Genomic DNA, 25789 nt, shown 5'->3' with positions numbered 1-25789 from the left:
CCTTTCTCCTGAAAAGTAAGGATTTTGGAATGTGTACCGTACCCTTTTCAACTTGCCAATTCAATTACAATTGCTTACGTTTTTTCCCGAAATATCCCATATAGGAGCTTTTGATATTTTCTTAAGCTTTTCCATTTCGTTTTTGGCGTTCATTACACAAGCAAGCTGAAGAAATGTTGATATCAATATAAGCCTATTTCCAGCTAGCTGTCTCACGGAATGACAATGAATAACGATAAAAGAAATGATGGTTGGGCGTATTTTTGTGTAATAATGTGTTCCTGCTTAATAGACTTTTGAAATTGCGAGTTTACTGTATTATACATTCCTCTGCGAACCACGTGACCTTGCCGCGGTGGGGAGGCTTGCGTGTCCCAATGATGCAGATAGCCGAGCCGCAGGTGCAACCATATCGGATAGGTATCTGTTGAGAGACCAGACTAACGAATGGTTCATCGAAAGGGGGGTAGCAGCCTTTCGGTAGTTGCAAGGGCGGCAGTCTAGATGATCGACCGATACGGCCTTGTAATAATACTCAACATGGCTTAGCTGTGTTGATACTGCTACACGGCTGAAAGCAACGGGAAACTACAGCCGTAACTACCTTCCGAGGACATGCAGCTCTCTATGAATGATATACTGATGATGGCTTCCTCCCGGGTAAAATATTCCGGAGGTAAACTAGTCCCCCATTCGGATCTCCGGGTGGGGAGGAAGATGGATACTGACATTCTGCGAGTCGGAGCGTGGAATGTTAGAAGTTTGAATCGTTGTGGTAGGTTAGAGAATCTGAAAAGGGAGATGGATAGGCTAAAGTTAGATGTAGTTGGTATAAGTGAAGTACGTTGGCAGGAAGAACAAGATTTTTGGTCAGGCGACTACCGAATTATCAACACGAAATCAAACAGGGGAAATGCAGGAGTTGGTTTAATAATGAATAAGAAAATAGGGCAGCGGGTAAGCTACTACGACCAGCATAGTGAAAGAATTATTGTCGTCAAGATAGACACCAAACCAATGCCCACCACAATAGTGCAGGTCTATATGCCTACTTGTTCAGCGGATGATGAAGAAATTGAAAGAATATGTGAGGAGATAGAAGATTTAATACAATATGTAAAAGGTGACGAGAATCTAATTGTGATGGGAGACTGGAATGCAGTGGTAGGCCAAGGAAGAGAAGCTAGTACAGTAGGAGAATTTGGATTGGGACAAAGGAACGAAAAAGGAAGTCGGCTGGTTGGATTCTGCACTGATCATAATTTAGTCCTTGCCAATACTTGATTCAAACACCACAAACGACGGCTGTATACGTGGATGAGACCTGGAGACACTGGAAGGTATCAATTTTTTTTTTTTTGCTAGGGGTTTTACGTCGCGCTGACACAGATAGGTCTTATGGCGACGATGGGATAGGAAAGGCCTAGGAGTTGGAAGGAAGCGGCCGTGGCCTTAATTAAGGTACAGCCCCAGCATTTGCCTGGTGTGAAAATGGGAAAGCACGGAAAACCATGTATGAGACAGGAGAAGTCCCATCCGATTTTCGGCAGAATGTTGTTATACCTATTCCCAAGAAAGCCGGTGCTGACAGGTGTGGAAACTACCGCACCATTAGTTTAGTATCTCATGCCTGCAAAATTTTAACACGTATTATTTACAGAAGAATGGAAAAACAAGTTGAAGCTGAGTTGGGAGAAGATCAATTTGGCTTCAGAAGAAATGTAGGAACACGTGAAGCAATCCTGACTTTACGTCTGATCTTAGAGGATCCAATCAAGAAGGACAAGCCCACGTACATGGCATTCGTAGATCTAGAAAAGGCATTCGATAATGTTGATTAGATCAAGCTATTTATGATTCTAAAGATGATAGGTATCAGATACCGAGAACGAAGAATTATCTACAATCTGTATAAAAATCAGTCTGCAGTGATAAGAATCAAGGGGTTTGAAAAAGAAGCAGCAATCCAGAAAGGAGAGAGGCAAGGTTGCAGTTTGTCCCCTCTCCTTTTCAATGTTTACATAGAACAGGCAGTAAAGCAAATCAAAGAGACATTTGGAAAGGGAATCACAGTCCAAGGAGAGGAAATCAAAACCTTGAGACTTGCTGATGATATTGTTATTTTATCTGAGACTGCAGAAGATCTCGAGAAGTTGCTGAATGGTATGGATGAAGTCTTGGGTAAGGAGTACAAGATGAAAATAAATAAGTCCAAAACAAAAGTAATGGAGTGTAGTCAAACGAAGGCAGGTGATGTAGGAAATATTAGATTAGGAAACGAAGTCTTAAAGGAAGTAGATGAATATTGTTACTTGGGTAGTAAAATAACTAACGATGGCAGAAGTAAGGAGGACTTAAAATGCAGACTAGCACAAGCAAGGAAGAGCCAGGGTGTCCACCAAATTCAGATTTTAAAATTCCCTGACATTTCCCTGTTTTCCAGACATAAAAACTAGTTTTTTTCCTGACACATGACAAAAAACATAATTATAAAGGAAGTGTCAGTAATAACATCCAAAAAAATAAATGAGCAATTAATGTGCATATTAAAACTTGGAAGTTTAATTTAGTCTGATTAAATTCACTTTAAGTTTTTTTTAAATGTATTACCATTACTGCTTCAGCGAAGAAACTTCTTTGTAGCCATCAACGACTCGAGCTTCTGCCATCACCCTCCACTTCTTTTCTTCTAATTCCTTCGGCAACAAAGTGGCCTTTCTCTTATTTTTTGCAAAGAATCTTCTACTACCAATATTTCACGTTTCTCCTTTAGATTTTGAATGTACAAAGCATGAGCACTCCTTGCAGCATGGAGCATGTTATTAATGGAGACCTTTTCAATTCCACCAGGGTTTGGGATAGAATAATATATTATTCTTTGTGCTACAAGGGATACTTGTAGCATGTTCCCTACTATAATTTCTTTATTAACAGGAAAACCACATTCAAGTGAAGCATTTCCATGAAACAATATTAGTATCATTTTGAGAAATGAAGCCAACTTTTCTGTTTTCAAATTTACTATTGGAAGAACAGTGCGGAGCCAAAAGTGATCTAACCTCTCGTCTTTAGAATACAAAGAATTCACTTCTTTCAAAGTATCATTCTCACAAACAGAAGTGAACTCCCTTTGTACATGAACGGCTTCATTACCCGAGATCCATTTGTTTTCAACAAAGGCATTTAAAGCTATCCTTAGCAGTCTGCTGCTTAGAGGCTACTTGGCTACACTTGGATCGAAACAAGAAATTAATTTAGTCAGTTTGTATGCTAGCGGTGAGCAGATACGGCCAACAGCTGGAAACTGCAGATGACGACGACGATATGCCAGCGGTGACCTTTCCAGTAACTATTTGCACAAAGCTACCATTCCTCTTAGACAATCTGTGCAAAACACTAATATATCTCTATCATTTAATCCAGGATTGCCACGAAGTGCTGCTTTAGCAGCATAACCTATGTCAATTGTAGATGCAAGCAGAAGATTTTCCTTCCTGTCTAAATACGTTTTAGGAGATCTTCTGAAGACTGCAGTGTCTCAGACTTTACAAACCTTGTCATGATATTTATCATCAATGAAAGATTCATAAAGGAGTGATGTAAATGGGAGACCTGTCTGAAACTTTTAGGAATGGTTCCAAATCTCCAACAAGTGATAATAAAAATGACAACTTGGCCTTAAGAACCTTACTTTAAGTGAAGTTTATACTATTTTGAAGCTGTTACAGCTTGGGATTTTCTTGTCTCTGTTTGTTCCTTCCACATATTTTTCGACATTAGGTAGGATATCTATAGCATGTTCAATGACTTGAAAATTTTCAAGCCATCTTATAGCACAATATTTCGAAGGAAATACGTTTGAACCTGAATAATGTATAGAATCAGCACGACTTGCAGGAGCGTAGCAAAACAAGAAGTGAAGAGCACGAAGAAATTCTGCAATATTCCACTGGGTTTCTTTTACTGCCATTTTATATGAATTGTGCACACTATGCAAGCCACAAGATCCAATGTTCAACAAAATAGGAACATCTAGATCATCTAATAAATTACCAAAATCCTGAAAGAACATTTTATTAACATTTGGACCATCCACTGAAATTAGTAATTTTTTTAGATACGGTCTTTGCTGTGCTTGCAAAACACCATTAACAAATCTGAGGAGGTAGAGTGACCAAGAAACATGGAATCAAAATAAGAAGTGCATACTTCATTAGTATCAGGATTGACAATGAACTACAAGTTCCATTTGGCCTATCTGAGAAACTTTATTCAGTGACTCGTCAAACCCAATGGTGAAATGTGTGCACTTACTACCCATCTCAAGAACTTGTTTATGGAAATAGAGAGCCAAACCATGAGTGATTGTATATGCAACTTTTGTTCTGTGCAGTTGAACTTTCGAAGCTGTTTCAGAGCCTGGAAACATTACTGGAAAAAACTGAGAATGCAATATAGGTCTAATTCATCAAGCTCACCATTCTCCAACAACACAGAATATTCAATAGTAAGCAGATCAAAACATTGAAAATTCGATCGATCAATCATATAGCTATTGATATTATAGATTACTTCACATTCGAGATCACACTTTTTCATTAAAATTTATTCCTGGCATAAAAGACATGCCCTAGATTAATGTCATAAAAACTGAAAAATATGTTTGTATTACACAGATAAATACGGTATGTCAATTTTATCTGGCAGAAGAATGAATTTCCAATTTTTCCTGAATTCCCTGACATTTCCAGGTTTTCCCATTAATTATCTAATTCCCTGCCATTTCCCTGTTTCCCAGGTTTTCCATACAAGTGTACACCCTGAAGAGCTTTCTTAAGAAAAGAAATTTGCTCACTTCAAACATTGATATCGGAATTAGAAAGATGTTTTTGAAGACTTTCGTGTGGAGCGTGGCATTGTATGGAAGTGAAACATGGACGATAACTAGCTCAGAAAGAAAGAGAATAGAAGCTTATGAAATGTGGTGTTACAGAAGAATGCTGAAGGTGAGATGGATAGATCGAATCACGAATGAAGAGATACTGAATCGAATTGGTGAGAGGAGATCGATTTGGCTAAATTTGACGAGAAGAAGAGATAGAATGATAGGACACATCTTAAGACACCCAGAACTTGTTCAGTTGGTTTTTGAAGGAAGTGTAGGTGGTAAGAATGGTAGGGGTAGACCAAGGTATGAATATGACAAGCAGATTAGAGCAGATGTAGGATGCAATAGTTACGTAGAAATGAAAAGGTTAGCACAGGATAGGGTGGCATGGAGGGCTGCATCAAACCAGTCTATGGACTGATGACTCAAACAAAAACAACAACAACGACATTATCTGCCTCTACAAAGATCTTTCTCAAATTTGAGTATAAAACGGGACATAATCATCGACATAAAAAAAGGTATAACTTGAAAACCGTACATAATATGATTTCCATACTTTGTAGTTGAATACGCAGCAATATGATGTATAAATGCCTAATAGAAACTTTTTTGATCAAACCTTTCTTTTAAGCTATAAAACAGTTTTTCCTTTCTCCTGAAAAGTAAGGATTTTGGAATGTGTACCGTACCCTTTTTAACTCGCCGATTCAATTACAATTGTTTACATTTTCTGTACTATATAGACAGTAGCAATTCATCTTTTCTTGAGCTTTTCCATTTCTTTTTTGGCATTCATTACACAAGCAAGCTGAAGAAATATTGATATTAATATAAGCCCATTTTCAGCTGTCTCACAGAACGACAATGAATAACGATAAAAGAAATGAGGGTTGGGCGTATTTTTGTGTAGGGCTAATAATGTGTTACTGCTTAATAGACTTTTGAAATTGCGAGTTTACTGTATTATACAGTATCTGCCTCTACAAAGATCTTTCTCAAATTTGAGTATAAAAAGGGACATATTCCTCAACATAAAAAATGGTATAACTTGAAAACCGTGTGTAATATGATTTCCATACTTTGTACTTGAATACACAGAAAAATGATGTATAAATGCCTAATAGAAACTTTTTGATCAAATCTTTCTTTTAGCTACAAAACAGGTTTTCCTTTCTACTGAAAAGTAAGGATTTTGGAATGTGTACACTTTTCAACTCGCCGATTCAATTACAATTGAATATGTTTTCCGTACTATCCCAGTTAGGAGCTATTGATCTTTTCTTAAGCTTTTCCATTTATTTTTTGGCGTTCATTACACAAGCAAGCTGAAGAAATATTGATATCAGTATAAGCCAATTTCCAGCTGTTTCACTTTTTGTTGCCACTGCCTTTTCGATATGCCGTGCAACTGCGTGACTTTCCGGAAAGATTTGCTCGTACATAACCAGCAGGAGTGATTATAAAGGCGGTGAACGTGCGAAAAACGCCAGTGAACTGCAGGAAGAGATTCCTACGCCTTGGAACGAGTGTATACGTGTTGTACAGTAATACAATGCGTATACCACGTTTATTAGTAAGAAAAATATAAAACTTATACAGGGTTTATTCACTGTATAATTATACACGTGTTAAAAAACTGTATAAGGACTTTTTATTAGTAAGACGGACAATGTATAAGCATACGTCTTGTCCTTCTGCACAAATGGGTCACTTAGGACCACGCGTAATTTGTTGAGCTTTCCTTCCTGCCAAATAGTTCTACATTTACATCGATTGTTGAGATTTCTGTTCCTCCGGCCAAGTATGTCGTGTTGGTTTCTTCCGTCTTTCTCAAATCCCCGTGTGTGAAAAATGTTCCTGTTTATATTCCTATCCTGCAGATTTGGTGATCCTAATTCAGTGAGGTCTTTTTCTACTTGCTTATACCATTTTGATCTTGTACGTTTGATTTGCAAAAATTTGTGTATTCGATAAGTAAGCCTGTTGTTACTCATTCTTTCCAAACGGCTTACAAACTGAATTTGTCACAGTCTCATTGTATCAGTAAGTTTAGATATTTTGAAATATATTTCCAAGTTGGGTTTGAGGTAATGTATTCCATTTTTAATTTTTGGCTCTAAGATTTTTCTCATGATTTTCCTTTCTTTAACTTTTAATCGTTCCTTTAAATTTTTATGATGCAAACTGAGTGTTTCTGAAGCACAACGTACTTCAGGTTTGATCATTGTGTAATGACAAATTTTACTGTTCGAGGACAAACATTTTTTATTATAAACATTCTTTCATTTTCTGAAAGCTTGAAGATTTAGTTTCATTGCCATTTTCAGTGATCCATTCACCTAAGTACTTAAATTCCTTAGTCTTATCAATGGTAAGTTCAGGTGGAGCAGTTTTGATGTGTGTCATAAATTTAGTTTTTTCATAAGTGAAAATGGGATCAGTTTTACTTCCTTTTATGTGTATGGGGTGTATTATTGCCAGTTTCCAACAATTGGCAATCCTTTCAGATTGCCAAATGTCCAACAATTTTTTTGAAGTTTTTTGATGAATTTCTTCCCTGCATTTTTCTGAAGTTCTGTAGTTATTTGATCTTCTCCTGAGGCCTTGTTATTTTTAAAAGACTGAATGGTTTCTCTAATTTCTTGGGCAGTCAGTGGGGTTGAATCATTATTTTGATAAAAAGTGAACTGAAACTTTTCCAAAGGAATTTCACTGTTAAGTAATTTGGAAAAGTATGCTGCGAGGATTTTACAGTTATCATCAATGGTATAAGCTGTTTCTCCATTTTCATGCGCAAAATGGAGTGATGGGGGGGGGGGGGGAGGGATATTTGGTTTACTTTTGTTTGAAAGTTCTATAATAATGCCTTAATTATATTCTTTAAAGTTATCTTCTACAAATGGCAATTTTATATCCTCACTTGCTTACAAATTTTCCTTATTGATTTTGTAACTACCCTTCTAACATATTGAAGTTCTTGAAAAGTGGCTGGAGTTTTATTGCATGACCAATTATGCCATGTTTGTTGCGCAAGTTGAATTAACTTGTCACATTCATCTGTCCACCATGGGTTTTTTCTTGTTATTGTGAGTGGTGCTATGTTCTTGGCTGTTTTTAAGAGTCCTGCTTGAAATTTTATCAAATTTTGTGGATCTAATTGTTCTGTTTCTTTTTTCAAGTTTTCATTGTTTTTAATAACCTCTATCTTGAACTTTGCTGTGGTGCTTGCTTGTAAAGGTTATTTTTTCAGGGATAACATCCAGGGAAAATTTTGTTGGAGAATGATCACAGCCTAAATCTAGTCCTTTCAGGACTTAGAGTTTAGTGATTTCTGACGTATGGAAGCGGGAAATCAGCACATGACCCAGTTGATATACACCTAACCCCTACGAAAAAAAAGTGAATGCATGAGCTTCTGGGTCCTAGTGATCATACATCAATACTACCCAACATTTGCACCATTAGAACCAAATATTTGAGCACTTTGACAAAGTTGGTAACAGACAGTAAAACTTAAAATTTGTTTTATATAAAATATTTGTGCTTTTTCATTTTAATTTATGTGAAGTATGAAAATATGATACACAGGACAAGGCAGTGCGGAACTAGAGAAGAGCAGAAAGGGCAACGACAAAAATGAAAACAGTAAAAGACAATCTCTACAAACCTCTCTCAGTTCTCGAATTTGCTCATTTAAACCACCAATTGCGGAGTATGTTACATCTCCAGGATCCTCGTGAGACATATTGTACACCAGAGGATCTACTTCACGAGGCAGGTACCGCATTATAGTTAAGGTGGTCATATCAAGAGCTACACGTGTCCCAGATTTCAATTTCAGTTTGTCCAGCTGCCGTCGACATCCCACAACGTAACGCGGCCCATTTGTGGCTTTTACAATAACTGCAAAAGAAATATGAACAAGGTAAAATTCTGTATAGTATATTCAGAGATTAAGACACAATGCAATACCATACTGTATAGAAGAGAGGAAGGAAGTGCAATATCTCATGTAGTCCACGTGTTCTCCTGCGAGATGTCTCTCACTCCGACTGCGATGTGCAAAGCTGAAGCAGTAAAGTGCAGCTTGGTAGATACAGCTACATTACACAACATCCATAATTATGACAGATACATTTTGAAAGATGATATGCTTCTGTATGTAGGCCTACTATGTACTATATCTCATTTCTGACACAAATACATTTTTTTAAAGAATATTGATATGAAGGAAACATTAAAAACAAAGCAAGATCTAACAAAGAAAAACCTTTAAATACAAGGATGCCCTGTTAAAAGGCCCCTAAATATCCATATGTTAAGTAAGAATTAGAATATTACATACATTACCGTTGATTGTTACTTGTGTTCCAATACATGATTTTTCTTTATTTCTATTACAATTTGCTTTACGCTGCACCGCCACAGATAGGTCCTGTGGCAACGATGAGACAGAAAAGAGCTAGGAGTGGGAAGAACAACTGTAGGCTTCAGTAAGGTACATTTGCCACGTATGAAAATGGTAAACCATGGACAACTGGAAGTGGGGTTCGAACCCATTATCTCCCAAATACAAGCTGACAACTACGTGACCCAAACAGTGTCGCCACTTGCTTGGTAGTATACCATTTCTCCTGCATGCAATCTACTCAATGCTTTTTATGCTTGTACCTCTGATGACTGAGCAAGCCACTTCTAGCATGAAATATGTATTCATACAGACTGTGCTCGATATATGGAGGACGAGGCTGAAGCTAACGAAGTAAACATATCTGGCAGTTAGCCTATTCATACTCGCGATGCTCTTGCTCAAATAGTTCAGAGTATAGGTGGTTTGATGCCAAAGCAACTGATCCTAGGCAAGTTGTCTCAGATTTGAAGGTTGATGTTTGTGACCAGCACAGTCTTTTTAAGTGGGTCTTAATTCTTCAGAGGTGCAACATGGGGACCTGTGCCTGACGGAAGTTCATCATACAGGAATTGATGAGGAAGCCTGGTGTTGCTCATAGGGCGGACATGCACAGTCCACCGAAGCTAGTGGCCAATCATAAAGACTTCTAAACTGTTCATCACGTCACCAAAAGACCTATCTGTGTCGGTGCGACAAAGCCCCTAGCAAAAAACTGTTCATGCCTGCTTCCTCAAGAATTGCAAGATTAGAGACAACATTCTCCCATTTGATATTTAAGATGGAATTAAGTTTCTGTTGATGAAAACTCATGAGTATCTTGATGTCACGGTGGTACAGGGTCCAGGTTTCACATCCACAGAGTAACGTAATAATAAATGCTTTATTGATCATTAGTTGGGAATGAAATGTTAGATCTTTATTCCAAACAACTCAGTTGGATAGCTGACCAAATGCCTTATAAGCAGCATGGAGTCTATTTTCCACATCCTCTTCTGAGGTGCATCGTTTACAGTAGATAAGATGCTCCCAAGGTAAGATTAGTGTTCTACTTGTTCCAGAGTCACGTCTCTGCAAGACTAGTTCCTGGGACAGGTTGGACAAGATTCTTGGTATTTTGTGTATTGATGGTGAGGCTAAAATGATCATATGCCCTTTTGAAACTATTGACTGACTGCTGTAGCTCCTCAGGTGTAAGAGCAGGTGATGCATGGTCATCAGCATACTGCAGTTCAGGTATCCTGATCATGAGTTAAGCGATGTGAACGAAGTCTGGTCAAGCTGGAGACACTTCCATGAAGGCAATACCTTAAATCAATGCCAGAAGGGTTGGCACATGATGCATCACAAATCATAGCAGCCATGTACAGAGCGAGTGTTGGGGTAAGTACACACCCTTGCTTCAATCCATGTGATAGGAAAATCATCAGATATATTCTGTCTGATAGAGAACCTCACCAGACATGGAGAGCTTTGATGATGATGATGAGGCTTGTTTAAATGGGCCTAACATCAAGGTCATCGGCCCCTAATAGTATGGAATGAGACGAAATGTGACAAATTTAAAGTCCAAAATCCTCCACTGACCAGAATTCAAAGCGTGAGGACGAAGAATGAATGGATGGATATGAATTTAAAACGATCAGTGGAACCGACCCACAGTGCAAAGAAGCTGGCACAAAACAATAGTACTACTGACAAAGGGACTGCTTCTACAGCACGATGCTGAATCGATTATGCATGTAGTCAAAACAGGGTCAAAATCCAGGTCATCGGCACCTCATAATGGTACTTATCGCTAGGAAAGTAGTACCATGTTATTTGTCATTTGACGATACTAATCAAAAGTAGCGTAGACTTGCGGTATTCCACACATTATGGTACTATTCACAGGCAGTGTAATGCGCACGTGTAACACAGACCGATGATGTTTCACACATTGCGGCGCTATTTACAGGCAACGCAAACCTATGGCGTTCTTCACATAAGTGGACTAACCACAGGGACCCGAAATATCCCGTGGTATTCCTCACATAAGGGAAACTAAGCATAGGCAAGGTAGAACCATGGTGTTGCTCATATAGGGGTACGAATCACACAGGTACTGTAAGACCCTCATCCTGATTCACACACTGTCGCTACTAATCACAAACCTATTGCGTACCTAACATAGTGGTATTACGCGCAAGTATATGCAACCCATGGTGTTACCTGCATGATAGTACTAATTACAAGTAGTCTCATGGTTCTAATTTGATCATCCCTTGGTTGCCTCTTATGACAGGCAGGGGATACCGCGGGTGCATTTTTACATGCGCGTCCCCCACCCGCAGGGGGTAGTGTGTTTGGTCTGCGAGAAGTATTTTATTTCCCTCAAGTCCGCCGGCAAGCCGGTTACGACCCCCCTATCCACCACCTGGGAGTATCAACTCTCCCTCTGCTACGCCACCGTAGTAGGTTCGTGGATGGAGAGCTTTGCATCGCACCGACACAGATAGGTCTTATGGCGATGATGGCATAGGAAAGGGCTAAGAGTGGGAAGGATTTAAAAAAGGGAAACCCCGGAATACCATCTTCACGGCTGCCGACAGTGGGGTTCAAACGAACTATCTCCTGAATACGAGCTTACAGCTGAGGGCAACTAAAGTCTCTCAACACAGCCCACATAGCAGGCTTCAGGACAGAGTCAAAGGCCTTTCCCAGATCATAAACCACTAAGTAAAGAGGTTGCTAACATTCTCTGCATTTTTCTTGGAGTTGCCATGTACAGGAAATTATGTCAATAGTGCCTCTTGAGGCATGGAAAACACACTGAAACTCGGGAAGAATCTTCTCTGATAACCTGGATATGACTAAGTACAATCCTTGCAAGACGTTTGCCAGCTACGGATAGCAGGAATATACAATGGAGCCACATACACAGCAATCATCTTTCTTCAATATGGTGATAATAGTAGCATTCTTATGATCACCAGGTCCTTGCCGAGTTTCCCAGATTAAATGGATTAGTGTGAAGAGCCTTTTCTTTCAGGATAAGCCCCCACATTGAATCAATTCCATTGGACTGGTCCAGATGTTTTCCAGAGTTACAGTTTGTTAAGAGCCTTACAGAATTCCTGGTATGATAGTGAGACTGCTGTTTATGGCTGAGAGAGGCTGTTGTAGCATATCAAGGAGGAAATGTTCACCAGTGGTAGCATTGTGATTTAAAAGGGCAGAAGTGTTATTTCCAGTGCTTCAAGATGTCCTAGCTATCAGTAAAGATGGCAGCATTGTTGGCTGATTTTAGAGTTCCTATTGAAGAACAAATTGGTCCATACATTGCTGCATATAAGTTTCGCAGGACTCTTGCATTGGACAACCTTTGAAGTTCTTGAACTTTCTGTTGCCACCAACTGTTCATTTCTCTGATTTGAGTCTGGCATTTCCATTTAAGATCTTGGATTTGGCTCTGAGATCAGTGTGTGGGTCTCTTCCTTGCAAATTGGGATCCACCTTAAACAAATTCACACCATTGGCACTTTCTCACGCAAGAAGAAAGCCCATTACATACATAAATCCCCTGTGAACGCAGGCAGTAGAATACAACCATGGTATTCCTTGCATGTCATAAAAGGTTATTAAAAGGAGACCCAGGGGCATCCATCTTGGGAGTGTGGATTGGCAACCATGGGTCCAATAGCTAAGTCTGCCATTGCTTCCACTTACTTGTGTCAGGCTCGTTGCCCTCATCCTCCCTACCTAACTTCCCTTGGTCAAATCTTGTTCTTTTCCGACAGTGATGGTATTGGGTTTGCAAGGCCTAGGAGTCTTCATTTTCAAATCCTCGTGGCCCTACCCTCCTTGTGCCAATACCTTCATTCTTCAAAGTGTCACACCTCACTATTTCCTTCATATTGGTGTTAAAGAAGGTAGCTGTCGAGTTGTTCATCCTCAAAACAATAATCACTCTCACCACCACATACATACACAACTTACCACATTTCTAAAAATTCTCAGAGAAGCTCCAACGTTTTAACCATTTTGCAAGAGCACAAAAAAGTGCTGTTTCCACTTTACTTTTATAATGTTTCTACTTTTCCTATTTTATTCTGGATCTGTGGCCACTAACAAACATCCTTGCTTCTATGAAATGTGAGACAAAATTAACAAAATATAAAGATTTATGGTAAACAAATAGCTAAGGGATACTGACCTCGACCTTGTTTGTATGATACACTCCTGCCACTCAGACAATGTAAGCTATTTTCACTAAAACTAATTAGCCGCCTAAACTGTTAGAAATCAGCTAGCCTGCCCACGACAAAAAACAAGGTAACTTTCTCTGGGTTATGGAAGAAAATCGTTAAATATTCCAGCAACTGACTGGTGATTTTATATTCAGTACAGGGCAGTCAAGAAGAAACTCACTCTCATAATGCACACCTGTGTTATTCTTAAAATTACATCTAATCACTGTATCTACAATTTTGTTTGTTTTCTGCTTAAGTTAGACTGTCCTGACAGCTGGTGTTTGGTATCCTTAAGTTCACTTTCTTGTTAAAATACTTAAGCTTGAGCTGCCTGAAGATCTTTCTACAGCTGAACACAGCAATATTACTTAACCTACTCACTTTTTTTTTTTTTTAAAGCTAGATATTATCTTGCTGGGGAGGCGAGATTAGCTCGGTGGCTTAGCTGCTGACTTCCCACCCAGAAGGCTGGCGAAAACCAAAACTAGCCAGAGTAGCTGCAGCAACCCCGGAAATAACTGGGAAAGCTGAAAAATGCTTATGTTGTTTCTCTTGTTACTTTTCTCTGAGTTTAATACCAATTTATTGGGGTCACCACTAGATACGTATTTGGTCCAGTTTTACCCTTCCTGATGCCAACACAACGTACAGCGGTGTATTTGCTATTGCTGTTTCTGAGATGGTTGGTAATGTGATGTAATCGGTATAATAATAATAATAATAATAATAATAATAATAATAATGGTGTGTGGCCTCCGAAGAGGCCTGATGCAGGTATTTGATTTGACTCCCGTAGGCGACCTGCGGGTCGTGATGAGGATGAAATGATGACGAAGACAACACATACACCCAGTCCCCGTGCAGGGAAATTAACAAATTATGGTTAAAATTCCCAACCCTGCTGGGAATCAAAACCTGAACCCCTGTGACCAAAGGCCAGCATGCTAACCATTTAGCCATGGAGCTGGACATGTGCTCGTTAACTGCAGATGGTCACAAACACCAGCCCTGGAGCTAGAGGAATAAACCAAACAAATAAAAACTTGACCCAGCTGGGAATCCAACCTGGGGCCTTCTAAATTGAGGACCAAAATACTGACCATTCAGCCAAGAAACCGGACTTATTGTTTCTCTGGCTAGTGACTCATTGAATTTCTCTTATGGGTGATAACTTGCATCAGAATGACCCTCGGTACACAGTTCCAATTTCGTCTAGCTTCAATATTAATTTGCTCATGCTGTCTTTTTCTTGATGAATCCCTTGCCTTTGTAACCTAAGAAAGGTATTTCAATAAATATGGAAGGAAAAAGGAGGTCTTACTCTGGGTTTTACAGTCCATTTCTGTCTAGATAATTCAACCTGTTTTTCCGTAAGTAATAAATGCATCTTAAGTCACCAGAAATATGACAATCGCAAACAAAGTAACAACACCAAAGTCCCCGTTCATCCTTTTTAGCAATCAATTTCATCCACTTCGCAAGTCCTCCTCTGCCTTAACGGGCTCTGAAAAACATGCTTACCATTTGTTTGTAACTGGACTTGCAACTATGAACGAAACATGAAGGCATTTTTTCTTTAAAAAGCATGGGAACACTAATACTAGCAACACCATACTTGAAAAGAATGAACACCAATCCACATTTATTACAAGGTAAATTCTATTCAGAATATTATGATATACAACATTAAACAACAAATACTAGCCTACACAATGGCCTCCACAGAATGCACTAGCCATATGTATTGGTAGGTGTACTATTTACCAAATGATGAGCCCAACTTAGCACACTGGGGTGAAATGCTGGCAACCAGGAATGAGTTAGCTGGAAAATTTATAATGTCCAATAACGGACCAACAATATTGGTATTATAAATTTACTCATTCGGGACAAAAATTTCAGGTTCCCTATGGGAATCTACGTCTTTATCACATGATGTTGCAAACTCGTATGGCACTCCACGGCAGCCAATAGGTAAGCCCTGGTGTTACATGATTATGAACATGCAGTAGAACCCTAGCAGTTCAAAATACTCTTATGTTTTGTTTGTGATAACACTAATATAGTTCAAATTTACAGTTAATGGTTACTTGTCTGATATTGTAAATGTGCTGAGGGGAATAAACGGAAATGTTATCAAATTCATATTTTACATAGCATTCCACATTACATAGCATTTCTGGGGAGAACACTGCACATAGGTCCTGGGGCCCATAAGCTCCAAAATCTTGGAAAGCCTTAAAAGTAATATTAGTGGGATGTATTTATGTTATATTTATGTTCCAGACCAGTGTTTTATGTCCTTCCTCTCTTGAATTGTAAGGCTGTTATTGGACGGTGGTCTTAGAGGATTATGAGTTACACATGCCAAAACCCTCAATAAAGCTAAATTCTAGATTGTGCAGAGAACACTGTGCCACAGTCAAATATAGCAGAAGTGTACAGCCTCAGTCCACTACAGACCTTCAGAGAAAATGGTCACCATTGTTGTTCAGTGGCAAAGAATGTACCGTATAATCCTGAATACCACCCGCACTTTTTTCCCCAAAATATTGGTTCTAAATCTCGGGTGCAGGTCGTATTCAAGTCGTTCATTCTCGTAAATATTTACTACGTTTACATGGAGTATTAAAATAGATTTGAATATGGTTACCGTACTCAATTTACCACATGTAAATGGGCATTCAGGTCTTATTGTGTTTTAGTTGCGTTCTAGAAAACGTAGATCGATTTTTTCTCAATACGGTTACAGTGGCATGTAAACGCAAAATGTTTAGGTAATGAAATATGGTAAATCAAAGAATGAGTAAATATGCGGTAAATATGAAAGCCGCTGCTGTGGATGTTCAATCGTCATTTGTTACACAAGTGTTGCTGACATCCTGGGTGCGTGAATAGGTGATCTCGCGGGATATCACACTTCGTGAGAGTCGAGGCTGTTGGTTACGGAAGTCTATCTCGCTCACATTCGAGTTCCGTATCTGTCCAGTCAAAGTACTGTCTCGAAGGTAAGCGATGGATTCAAAACGGCGTCTGCGGTCATTTACTGTGTGTGAGAAACTTGAAGTTGTAAGCGAAGCTGAAATATATGGAAATCGTGACGTTGGCAGAAGGCACGATATTGATGAATCGTGCATTCATGATTGGCAGAAGAAGAAGAAGGAAAAACTTCAAAAAAGTAATGGCAATCACAGAGTGTTTTGCAGGCAGAATGAAGTGTTTCCGGAAATTGAAGAACGACTCAACAAATTTGTGATAGAAAAACATGACTTAGGATATAGTGTTTCTAGTGAAATGTGTCAATTGAAAGCAGTAAGAGATCTCAAAAGAACTCAAAACACAGGGTTTTAGTGCAAGTCACAGATGGAGAGAGAGAGAGAGAGATTGTGCATTCAGAGACGTATGTCTATTTCACGTCGTCTCCCTGGGGCGTGTGAAGAAAAATTAACGGCCTTTCAGTGTCACATTCATTTGAGGAAGCAAAATTCTTATTTCCTGTCGCAAATTGGGAATGCTGACCAAGACACCTGTATTTTGAAATGCCGTTGGAAAATACAGTGGATACAAAGGGTTCTAAAATTGTAACCATCAGAACAGGTGGTAATGAAAACCAACGATGCATGGTAATGTTGTGCGTATTAGCGGATGGAACCAAACTCCCTCCATATGTGGTTCTGAAAAGGAAAACACTTCCGAAAGGAAACGTGCTGTCCGGTGTTATTGTTAGAACACGAGTCCGGCTGGATGGACAGTGCATTACTTGAGGACTGGGTGAAGTGCGTTTGGCAATGTCGCCCGGGAGTTTTGTTACAAAAACAAAACGTGCTTGTGCTGGACAGTTACCGAGGTCATACAACTGACGCCGTAAAAGATATGAGGAAAGGAAAAACCAATCTTGCGATAACTCCCAGAGGACTCACTTCTATTCTACAGCAGTTGGATGTGTGCGTCAACCAGCCTTTCAAAACTGCAATGAAAAAGTTGTACACCAAATGGATGTCTGATGGTGATCACACGTTAACACCAACCGGACAAGTGAAGAGGCCTGAAGTGGGACTAATATGCAGCTGGATCAAGACTGCATTGGCGCGCATTCCCAATGATCTAGTTCCAAAAGCTTTAAGAAATGTGGAATTTCAAATTCAGTGGAAGGTAGTGAGGACGACTATTTGTGGAAAGATGCCAGCGACTAAAGTTCCTATGGTGAAACTTCAAATGACGACGGTGAATTGTGAATGATGTGAGTATTGGACAATTTTATTTACAATTTTTGTGATGATTTTATTAATTGTAAGCTGTTTGAATTTATATTTGTGGTATATTTGAAGAAAATTAAATAGGTATGAAAGTAATTTAATTTTTTATTTTTTTCCGTATTTTGCCGTCTCAAATTTATGGTACGGGTCATATTCGGTGGCGGGAGGTGTTCGGGATTATATGGTAAATATCAGCCCCAAACGCAGGACAGCAGACCTTTTTAAAATTTCTGGGTGCAGTGACTCGCAAAATGTTAGAAACTCTACACGCATGGATAATTTCTTCTACATTCACACTTCATTTCATTAATGGTGGCGGCCTAGCCCATGCAATTTCAATATTCCTTACAAATATCAGTCCATTTCTCAGTATCATCATGGCTGTGTAATAGTAATAAAACTCAGTCCCTCTCATAAGGATCATGCTTTCTCAAATATGTACAGTCGCAAAAGATCAGCATTAATATTATCTACTCACATTTCTCTTCAGTTAGCTGTTTCAGAACTTCACCAACAATCTGTAAGAAATTAATACTTCATGTAAGAAATTTCAGCACAAAAATTGCAGAATGTGATAACATGAATTCAAGAAGTAATATTCACTCTATGCCAAGTCACACAGATTAAAGGAAATTTCAGGGAAGTCACAGAAATTTTGCAAAATGTTGAGCCTAAAATCCAGCTAAAACTCTTCTTGATAATAATAATTTAACCAATTACTTTAACACACGTACTGTCAATCAAACTAATAAGTTTTCTCAATCAGGTGTCTACAAACTGCAATGTAATAGCTGTGAGAGTACGTACATTGGGCAAACAGGATGTAATTTCTCAATAAGACACATGGAACATGTCAATGCTTCAAGATACAATCTTTTCTCTGCCATAGCACAGCACATGACAGACTCAAAACATAATTTTACATCAATTGATCAAGATCTAAGCATTTTAAAAGTAAATAAGAAGGGCACCATGCTCAACATATTGGAGAATTGTTACATACATTTAGAACAATACCTTAACCCTAACCAGAATATCAATGAAATTAATGAAAAATCTAACATTCTATTCAATATTCTCATTCCTATATACACAAAGTATAAAAGGAAAAAACAAAAGACATGTTAAGTCCACCAATCAGTTCAAATCTACATACTCGCCCCTCACCCGCCTCTCCTCACACATCCCTCCTCCAATCTCTGCCATCATAAGCTATACTCCTGCTCCCTCTTAACAATAAGTCTGGTGTTGGTATCCGTACCAAGTGCACGTAACTTACGAACAACATAGGGGTGAGTCTCATATAGCTATACATATCTTGATCTTCTTGCTTCCCTTATATTCTCAATTATTTACTTTAAATTATTTTCTTTTCAGACATTTACCTCCAAACTAATTAAACAGTAGATGACTACACTGATAAGGAAAACCTATTCAAAGTATGAATGTTCCCCTTAAAGCTACATAAATCTTGACCCATATTACTATTGAACAAACATGAATATCAGTCAAGTTGCTCGTCTACACAGAAAAGGATACCAACTCCCAGATCAACTAAAAAACAATGGCTGTTTTAGAAACGACAAAATAGTTCACCATCAACCACAACATTCTTGATGTAAAGTGTAGATATGTTATTCAGACTTCATCAATGGTTTAAATTATATCAGTGTTTACACAGAAAAGGATACCAACTCCCAGATCAACTCAACTAGTTGAAGCCCATCTGCTCCAGACAACCTTAACCAGAGTCATTACCTGTCATGCAGTTGCTGAGCTCGCACCGTAAGTGCTGTTAAAGATGGATAGTGAATGTGTTCATCCTGATGTTTCTTCGGGTCTATCATCTGAAGAGGACGAAGTAAGTGCAAGAAACGAACAAGAAACTCCTCTGAAGCGTTGTCGGTTGGAAGGGCTTAAGAAGAAGGATTTAGTCAGCCAGACAAAATCCGTAATAGTGAATGTATTGCAATACGTGCAGAAGTTGGCCGAATAAAATATTTTGCATACTGTGAATTTCAGGAAAAGTCAAGAATTGACTGCAACAGTGTGTAATGTTAGCCTTTGTTCAGTGCAGAGATGTGTTAATGAAGCGAAATATTCACCCAAACAAAAGGTACTTTCATCTCCAAGGTAAAACTTGATGAATTAGCTCTCTCTTGGGGCCGTGAGGTAGTAAGGTTGCCACCCTACCATTGTCAATACAACCCAATGAAATTACTTGGTGCTCAAGTCAAGAGAGAAGTGGCAGAGAGGAACAAGACATTCAAAATAAAGGTCGTAGAAAAAGACACGTCAGAAACCATCGACCGTGTGACTGTTGCAGACTGGGAAAATTGCTTCAATAGCCCAGAAAATCTTCAAGCAGACAATTGGGCCAAGGAAATAGTAAGGGACGAAAGATTGGAGCCATTCGTCATCAATATAAATGACGACTCGACAGTGAGATGAGTGATGACATTGGCTAAGAAATCTTCAACTGCCTTGTAGCTAGAAACCGATTTTTAATTAATCGTAAATTAATGTAAACCTATTCTTTAAAGTAGTTATTTTTCTATATTACTCAGTCCAATATGCAGTATTCAAATATTTAAAGTTGTAATGTAATAAAACTGATACAGATTAATATGTAATCCGAAAGTATTTACGTCCTGCACCCTGTGCTGTCGTGCGCGAACCGAACTGCCTCACCTAAGCGACATTTACATGATCGCTTTCTGAGCCATTTTCCAGGAAAACTACAAGACTCACAGAAATATGTTTCAGATAAAAAATATAAGTCAGGCAATTTTTTACATTTTTCCCGCAGACTAAATTTTATTGGCTAAATGGCTAAAGAAATAAAAACTCTGCCACTCACTGAAATTTTCAATACAGGATTCTATGGATTTAAATTTACTCGTTCAAAATTTTATTTTTAATAATTATTTAAAGTGGTTTATATGAAAAATAGTTATACCACTGAAATCAGCAGTCTTTCCTGAAGCTTGTAGTATAATTTGTTTTGAAACATTGTATGAAGTAACATCAGGAGCTTGAGAGAGAACAATCTGCCTCGCGCTCCAAAACTGTGTGTTCAGTTAGACATTTCTTCCCCAGTTGCTGCATAACCTTGGCAACAGCGTAATTTCTCTCACCCGCCTAATTTGGTGGTCGCGACAATAGTGCTCATACTGCCAACTTCATTGCACGTTTCACTTGATTTATGTGATCACTGACATAAGATCACACAACCTCTCAACACGTGAAGTTTCATTTCATTCCCTACTCTACTTTTGGGTGCTTAACTTTTTTTGTCAGTGAGAATAAATGTGTATATATATATATATATATATCACTTTAACAAGTACAAAGACTTTCCACTCTACGAAATGTTTTGCTACCACTAGGCTGTGCTACAGAATTTTCAGCACTTATGTTGGTAACTGATAAGGCCACTTTTACACAAAATGGCATCTTCATCTACTGTAACAATCACTTCTGGGACTATGAAAACCCTCATGAGATATACCAGAACATATATCATCAAATATTCAGTCTAAATGTTCAGGCTGGCACCCTGAATAAAATCAATCAATCAATCAATCAATCAATCAATCAATCAATCAATTAATCCTGATCTGCATTGAGGGCAGTCGCCCAGGCGGCAGATTCCCTATCTGTTACTAAAAATGGCTTTCACGGCCGCAGATCTTACAATCACAGGAATAGAACCAGCTTTTGGTTGGTTAGGCTGTGTGCGTTTGCAGAGTTTCGCCCAGACATGCCATTTGGGCCGAACACACACGGCCTAACTGCCCAAAAGCTGGTTCTATTCCTTATCTGTTGTTTTCCTAGCCTTTTCTTAAATGATTGCAAAGAAATTGGAAATTTACTGTACATCTCCCTTGGTAAGTTATTTCAATCCCTAACTCCCCTTCCTACAAACGAATATTGGCCCCAATTTGTCCTCTTGAATTCCAACTTTATCTTCATATTGTGATCTTTCCTAAAAAGACACCACTCAAACTTATTAATCTACTGATGCCATTCCACACCATCTCTCCACTGACAGCTCGGAACATACCACTTACCGTAGGATGCTAATTAGTTTATTAATAATATCACCTATTCAATACATTATAATTTTAAACAATTAGGAATTTTCATTATTACCATACGAATGTGAGACATGTTTCGCCTTTCATAGAAGGCAGCATCAGTCACTGTACCTCCTCAAGGTTAAATTATGTACCTGATTTATATTTAAATGATAATTACTAAGAATTAACATTAACATATTTACAGTAGGAGCAGTCTAACGAGAAAAACAATGCTCAGTATTAATATGAATAACAACATATCAGCCGTTGACTGTGGATTACTAGCTGTGTAAGGCATATAACAGGGTCCATCAGCAGAGGTCCGACTTGAAACTCTGACACTACACTATTTGAAATGTTAGGAAATGTAATTACAAAGATTTATATTAACATATTTAGTGAATTGAGTAGGTGATATTATTAATAAACTAATTAGCATCCTACAGTATAGTATCTTCAATACGGATCAAGAATGATATTTATCACTTGCAACATACCACTTATTATTATTTATAAGTTTCATATTCCGTATTGATTGGATTCAATGTAATAGATAAGAAAAATGTTCCACCGATCAATACATTTATTGTGGATGAATTATTACACTAGTACCGGTTTCGACCTATCTTGGCCATCATCAGCTAGCACACAAATTTACAGTCATTGGATAAATTACAAAGAAGTTACTTAAGAGCATCCGGATGTCTGATAAAAAATGGAAGTAAAATATATTGCAGTATGTTGCGTTAAATTAGCTCTGATTAAAAGTAGTGATGGTTAGAATAAACTAAAACCTATTGATTGAGCATGGACATGAGTGCATAAACACATTAAAATATATATGCCACATCATAAGACACTAAAAATATATAGCACATTAAACACATTAAAACATGGTATATTTTAAAAACGTCTATTAAAATTTGAGTTCATGTTGCGTTGCATTCATTCTTCAATCCTCTTGTAGTTCTTGTGTTGATTAAGTTGAATATCGGGAATGTTCTATGGTTGATATACTTTGCATTGGTATGTTATGAGAACTCTTGTCAGTAAAAATTTGAAAATTAAGTTGATGTAGCAAGATAGGTTTTAATATCAGAGTAGTTGGTGGTGACACTTCTCTCATCTATGTACGTTATATGGTCGTGTCTGTAAAGAAAAGCTAATATGAGTATAGCGTATGTATGAAGAAATGCCTGGATGTATGTGTGAAATGAAAAAAGTACTTACTGTTGTTGCTGTGGAGGTTGTGTACCGATATGTTTGGATATTTGTTGTGCTCTGCTGCGAGTACGTCTGGGGCTCATGTGAGCTGTGTGGATGGATGTTGGTGGAGGGGATGGAGGAGTGGCTATTGTGAAGGTAGGGGCGGGGTTAGGTTTGTGATTCGTCGGTTTGTTATGACGTGTGTTTACTAATTTGAGATAGTAGTCGTTTTTTACTGCAGGAATGACTTCGTCAAAAATGATACTGGTTTTCTCTGTAATGTCATTAATGTTATAATTGGGGTTAGCATATTGATCCAAAGTAATATAGAAATCTTCGGTTATGTTGAGCAGGGGGCCCTTAGAGTTTATGTTTAATATCATCATGTCATTATTGATGTCTGTGAAGTTGTGCTTAGATTCTTCTACATGTTGGCCTATTGATGAGAAATGGTTGTGCTTTACTGCATTTACATGTTCATTATTCATTATTCAGAATTCGTGATTCTGCTTAAATTCGCCTTAAACAATAACTACTTCAAATTTCATGATACCATATATCAGCAACAAGGATTACTAATGGGATCTCCTGCTTCCGGAATATTAGCAGAAATATATATCGACCACCTAGAACACATGTCAATTCATAAAATAGATAATATATATTATTGGTGTAGATTTGTCGATATCTTTGTAATTATAGATAATAGATTCACTGATGCAGATACTGTACTAGACAATCTTAACAATTTAGACCCCCCAAAGTAAATTCACTAAAGAAACAGAAAATAACCGTACCTTGAATTACTTGGACTTAACAATAACCAGACATGACACTCACTTATCTTACAAGATCTATAGGAAACCCACACACACCTTAAATACCATAAAGAATGACTCCGTTCATCCCAACACACATAAAAAAGCAGCCTATTATAGTATGATACATAGAGCTTTCAATATCCCAATGACAATAGAAGATCGAAATAATGAATTAAAATTAATCCACGACATAGCCAAATACAATGGATACAGCAAAGAAATGGTCAACAAAATCATCCACAAAATAAAATCCCAACCTAAAACTAAATTAATCAAAACAGCCAAACCGAAAAAAGATTATGTTCTATTTACCTTCAACAACACCAATATATATACTATAACTAATATCTTTAAGAAGCACAACCTGAAAATAGCATTCAAAACCACACACAACAGCACCAACACTATACACAACACCAAAACAGTCAATAATAATAATAAATACAACCAATCAGGTGTCTACCGCATCAAGTGTAACAACTGTGACACAAGCTACATTGGACGTACAGGTAGAAACTTCACCGTCCGTTATAATGAACATGTAAATGCAGTAAAGCACAACCATTTCTCATCAATAGGCCAACATGTAGAAGAATCTAAGCACAACTTCACAGACATCAATAATGACATGATGATATTAAACATAAACTCTAAGGGCCCCCTGCTCAACATAACCGAAGATTTCTATATTACTTTGGATCAATACGCTAACCCCAATCATAACATTAATGACATTACAGAGAAAACCAGTATCATTTTTGACAAAGTCATTCCTGCAATAAAAAACGACTACTATCTCAAATTAGTAAACACACGTCATAACAAACCGACGAATCACAAACCTAACCCCGCCCCTACCTTCACAATAGCCACTCCTCCATCCCCTCCACCAACATCCATCCACACAGCTCACATGAGCCCCAGACATACTCGCAGCAGAGCACAACAAATATCCAAACATATCGGTACACAACCTCCACAGCAACAACAGTAAGTACTTTTTTCATTTCACACATACATCCAGGCATTCCTTCATACATACGCTATACTCATATTAGCTTTTCTTTACAGACACGACCATATAACGTACATAGATGAGAGAAGTGTCACCACCAACTACTCTGATATTAAAACCTATCTTGCTACATCAACTTAATTTTCAGAATTTTTACTGACAAGAGTTCTCATAACATACCAATGCAAAGTATATCAACCATAGAACATTCCCGATATTCAACTTAATCAACACAAGAACTACAAGAGGATTGAAGAATGAATGCAACGCAACATGAACTCAAATTTTAATAGACGTTTTTAAAATATACCATGTTTTAATGTGTTTAATGTGCTATATATTTTTAGTGTCTTATGATGTGGCATATATATTTTAATGTGTTTATGCACTCATGTCCATGCTCAATCAATAGGTTTTAGTTTATTCTAACCATCACTACTTTTAATCAGAGCTAATTTAACGCAACATACTGCAATATATTTTACTTCCATTTTTTATCAGACATCCGGATGCTCTTAAGTAACTTCTTTGTAATTTATCCAATGACTGTAAATTTGTGTGCTAGCTGATGATGGCCAAGATAGGTCGAAACTGGTACTAGTGTAATAATTCATCCACAATAAATGTATTGATCGGTGGAACATTTTCCTTATCTATTACATACCACTTAGTCGAGCAGCTCGTCTCCTTTCTCCCAAGTCTTCCCAGCCCAAACTTAGAAACATTTTTGTAATGATACTCTTTTGTCGGAAATCACCCAGAACAAATCGAGCTGCTTTTCTTTGGATTTTGTCCAGTTCTTGAATCAAGTAATCCTGGTGAGGGTCCCATACACTGGAACCATACTCTAGTTGGGGGCCTTACCAGAGACTTGCATC

The 25789-nt window shown here is 38.0% G+C and overlaps 1 protein-coding gene across 1 annotated transcript in view; it reads right to left on the bottom strand.

The window, feature by feature from the left end:
• Nucleotides 1-25789, bottom strand: part of Rpt4 (Regulatory particle triple-A ATPase 4) — a 139795-nt gene that overhangs the window by 68996 nt on the left and 45010 nt on the right. The window contains exons 3-4 of the mRNA XM_067151740.2: nt 18266-18305; nt 8559-8794 (exon numbers count right to left, since the gene is read on the bottom strand). Of these exons, the coding sequence (XP_067007841.1) occupies nt 8559-8794; nt 18266-18305 (276 nt within the window). The remainder of the gene's footprint in view (nt 1-8558; nt 8795-18265; nt 18306-25789) is intronic.

This window comes from Anabrus simplex, chromosome 7 (genome assembly GCF_040414725.1).
Source record: "Anabrus simplex isolate iqAnaSimp1 chromosome 7, ASM4041472v1, whole genome shotgun sequence".
Lineage (NCBI taxonomy): Eukaryota > Metazoa > Arthropoda > Insecta > Orthoptera > Tettigoniidae > Anabrus > Anabrus simplex.
This window is presented reverse-complemented; position numbering and strand designations above follow the sequence as displayed.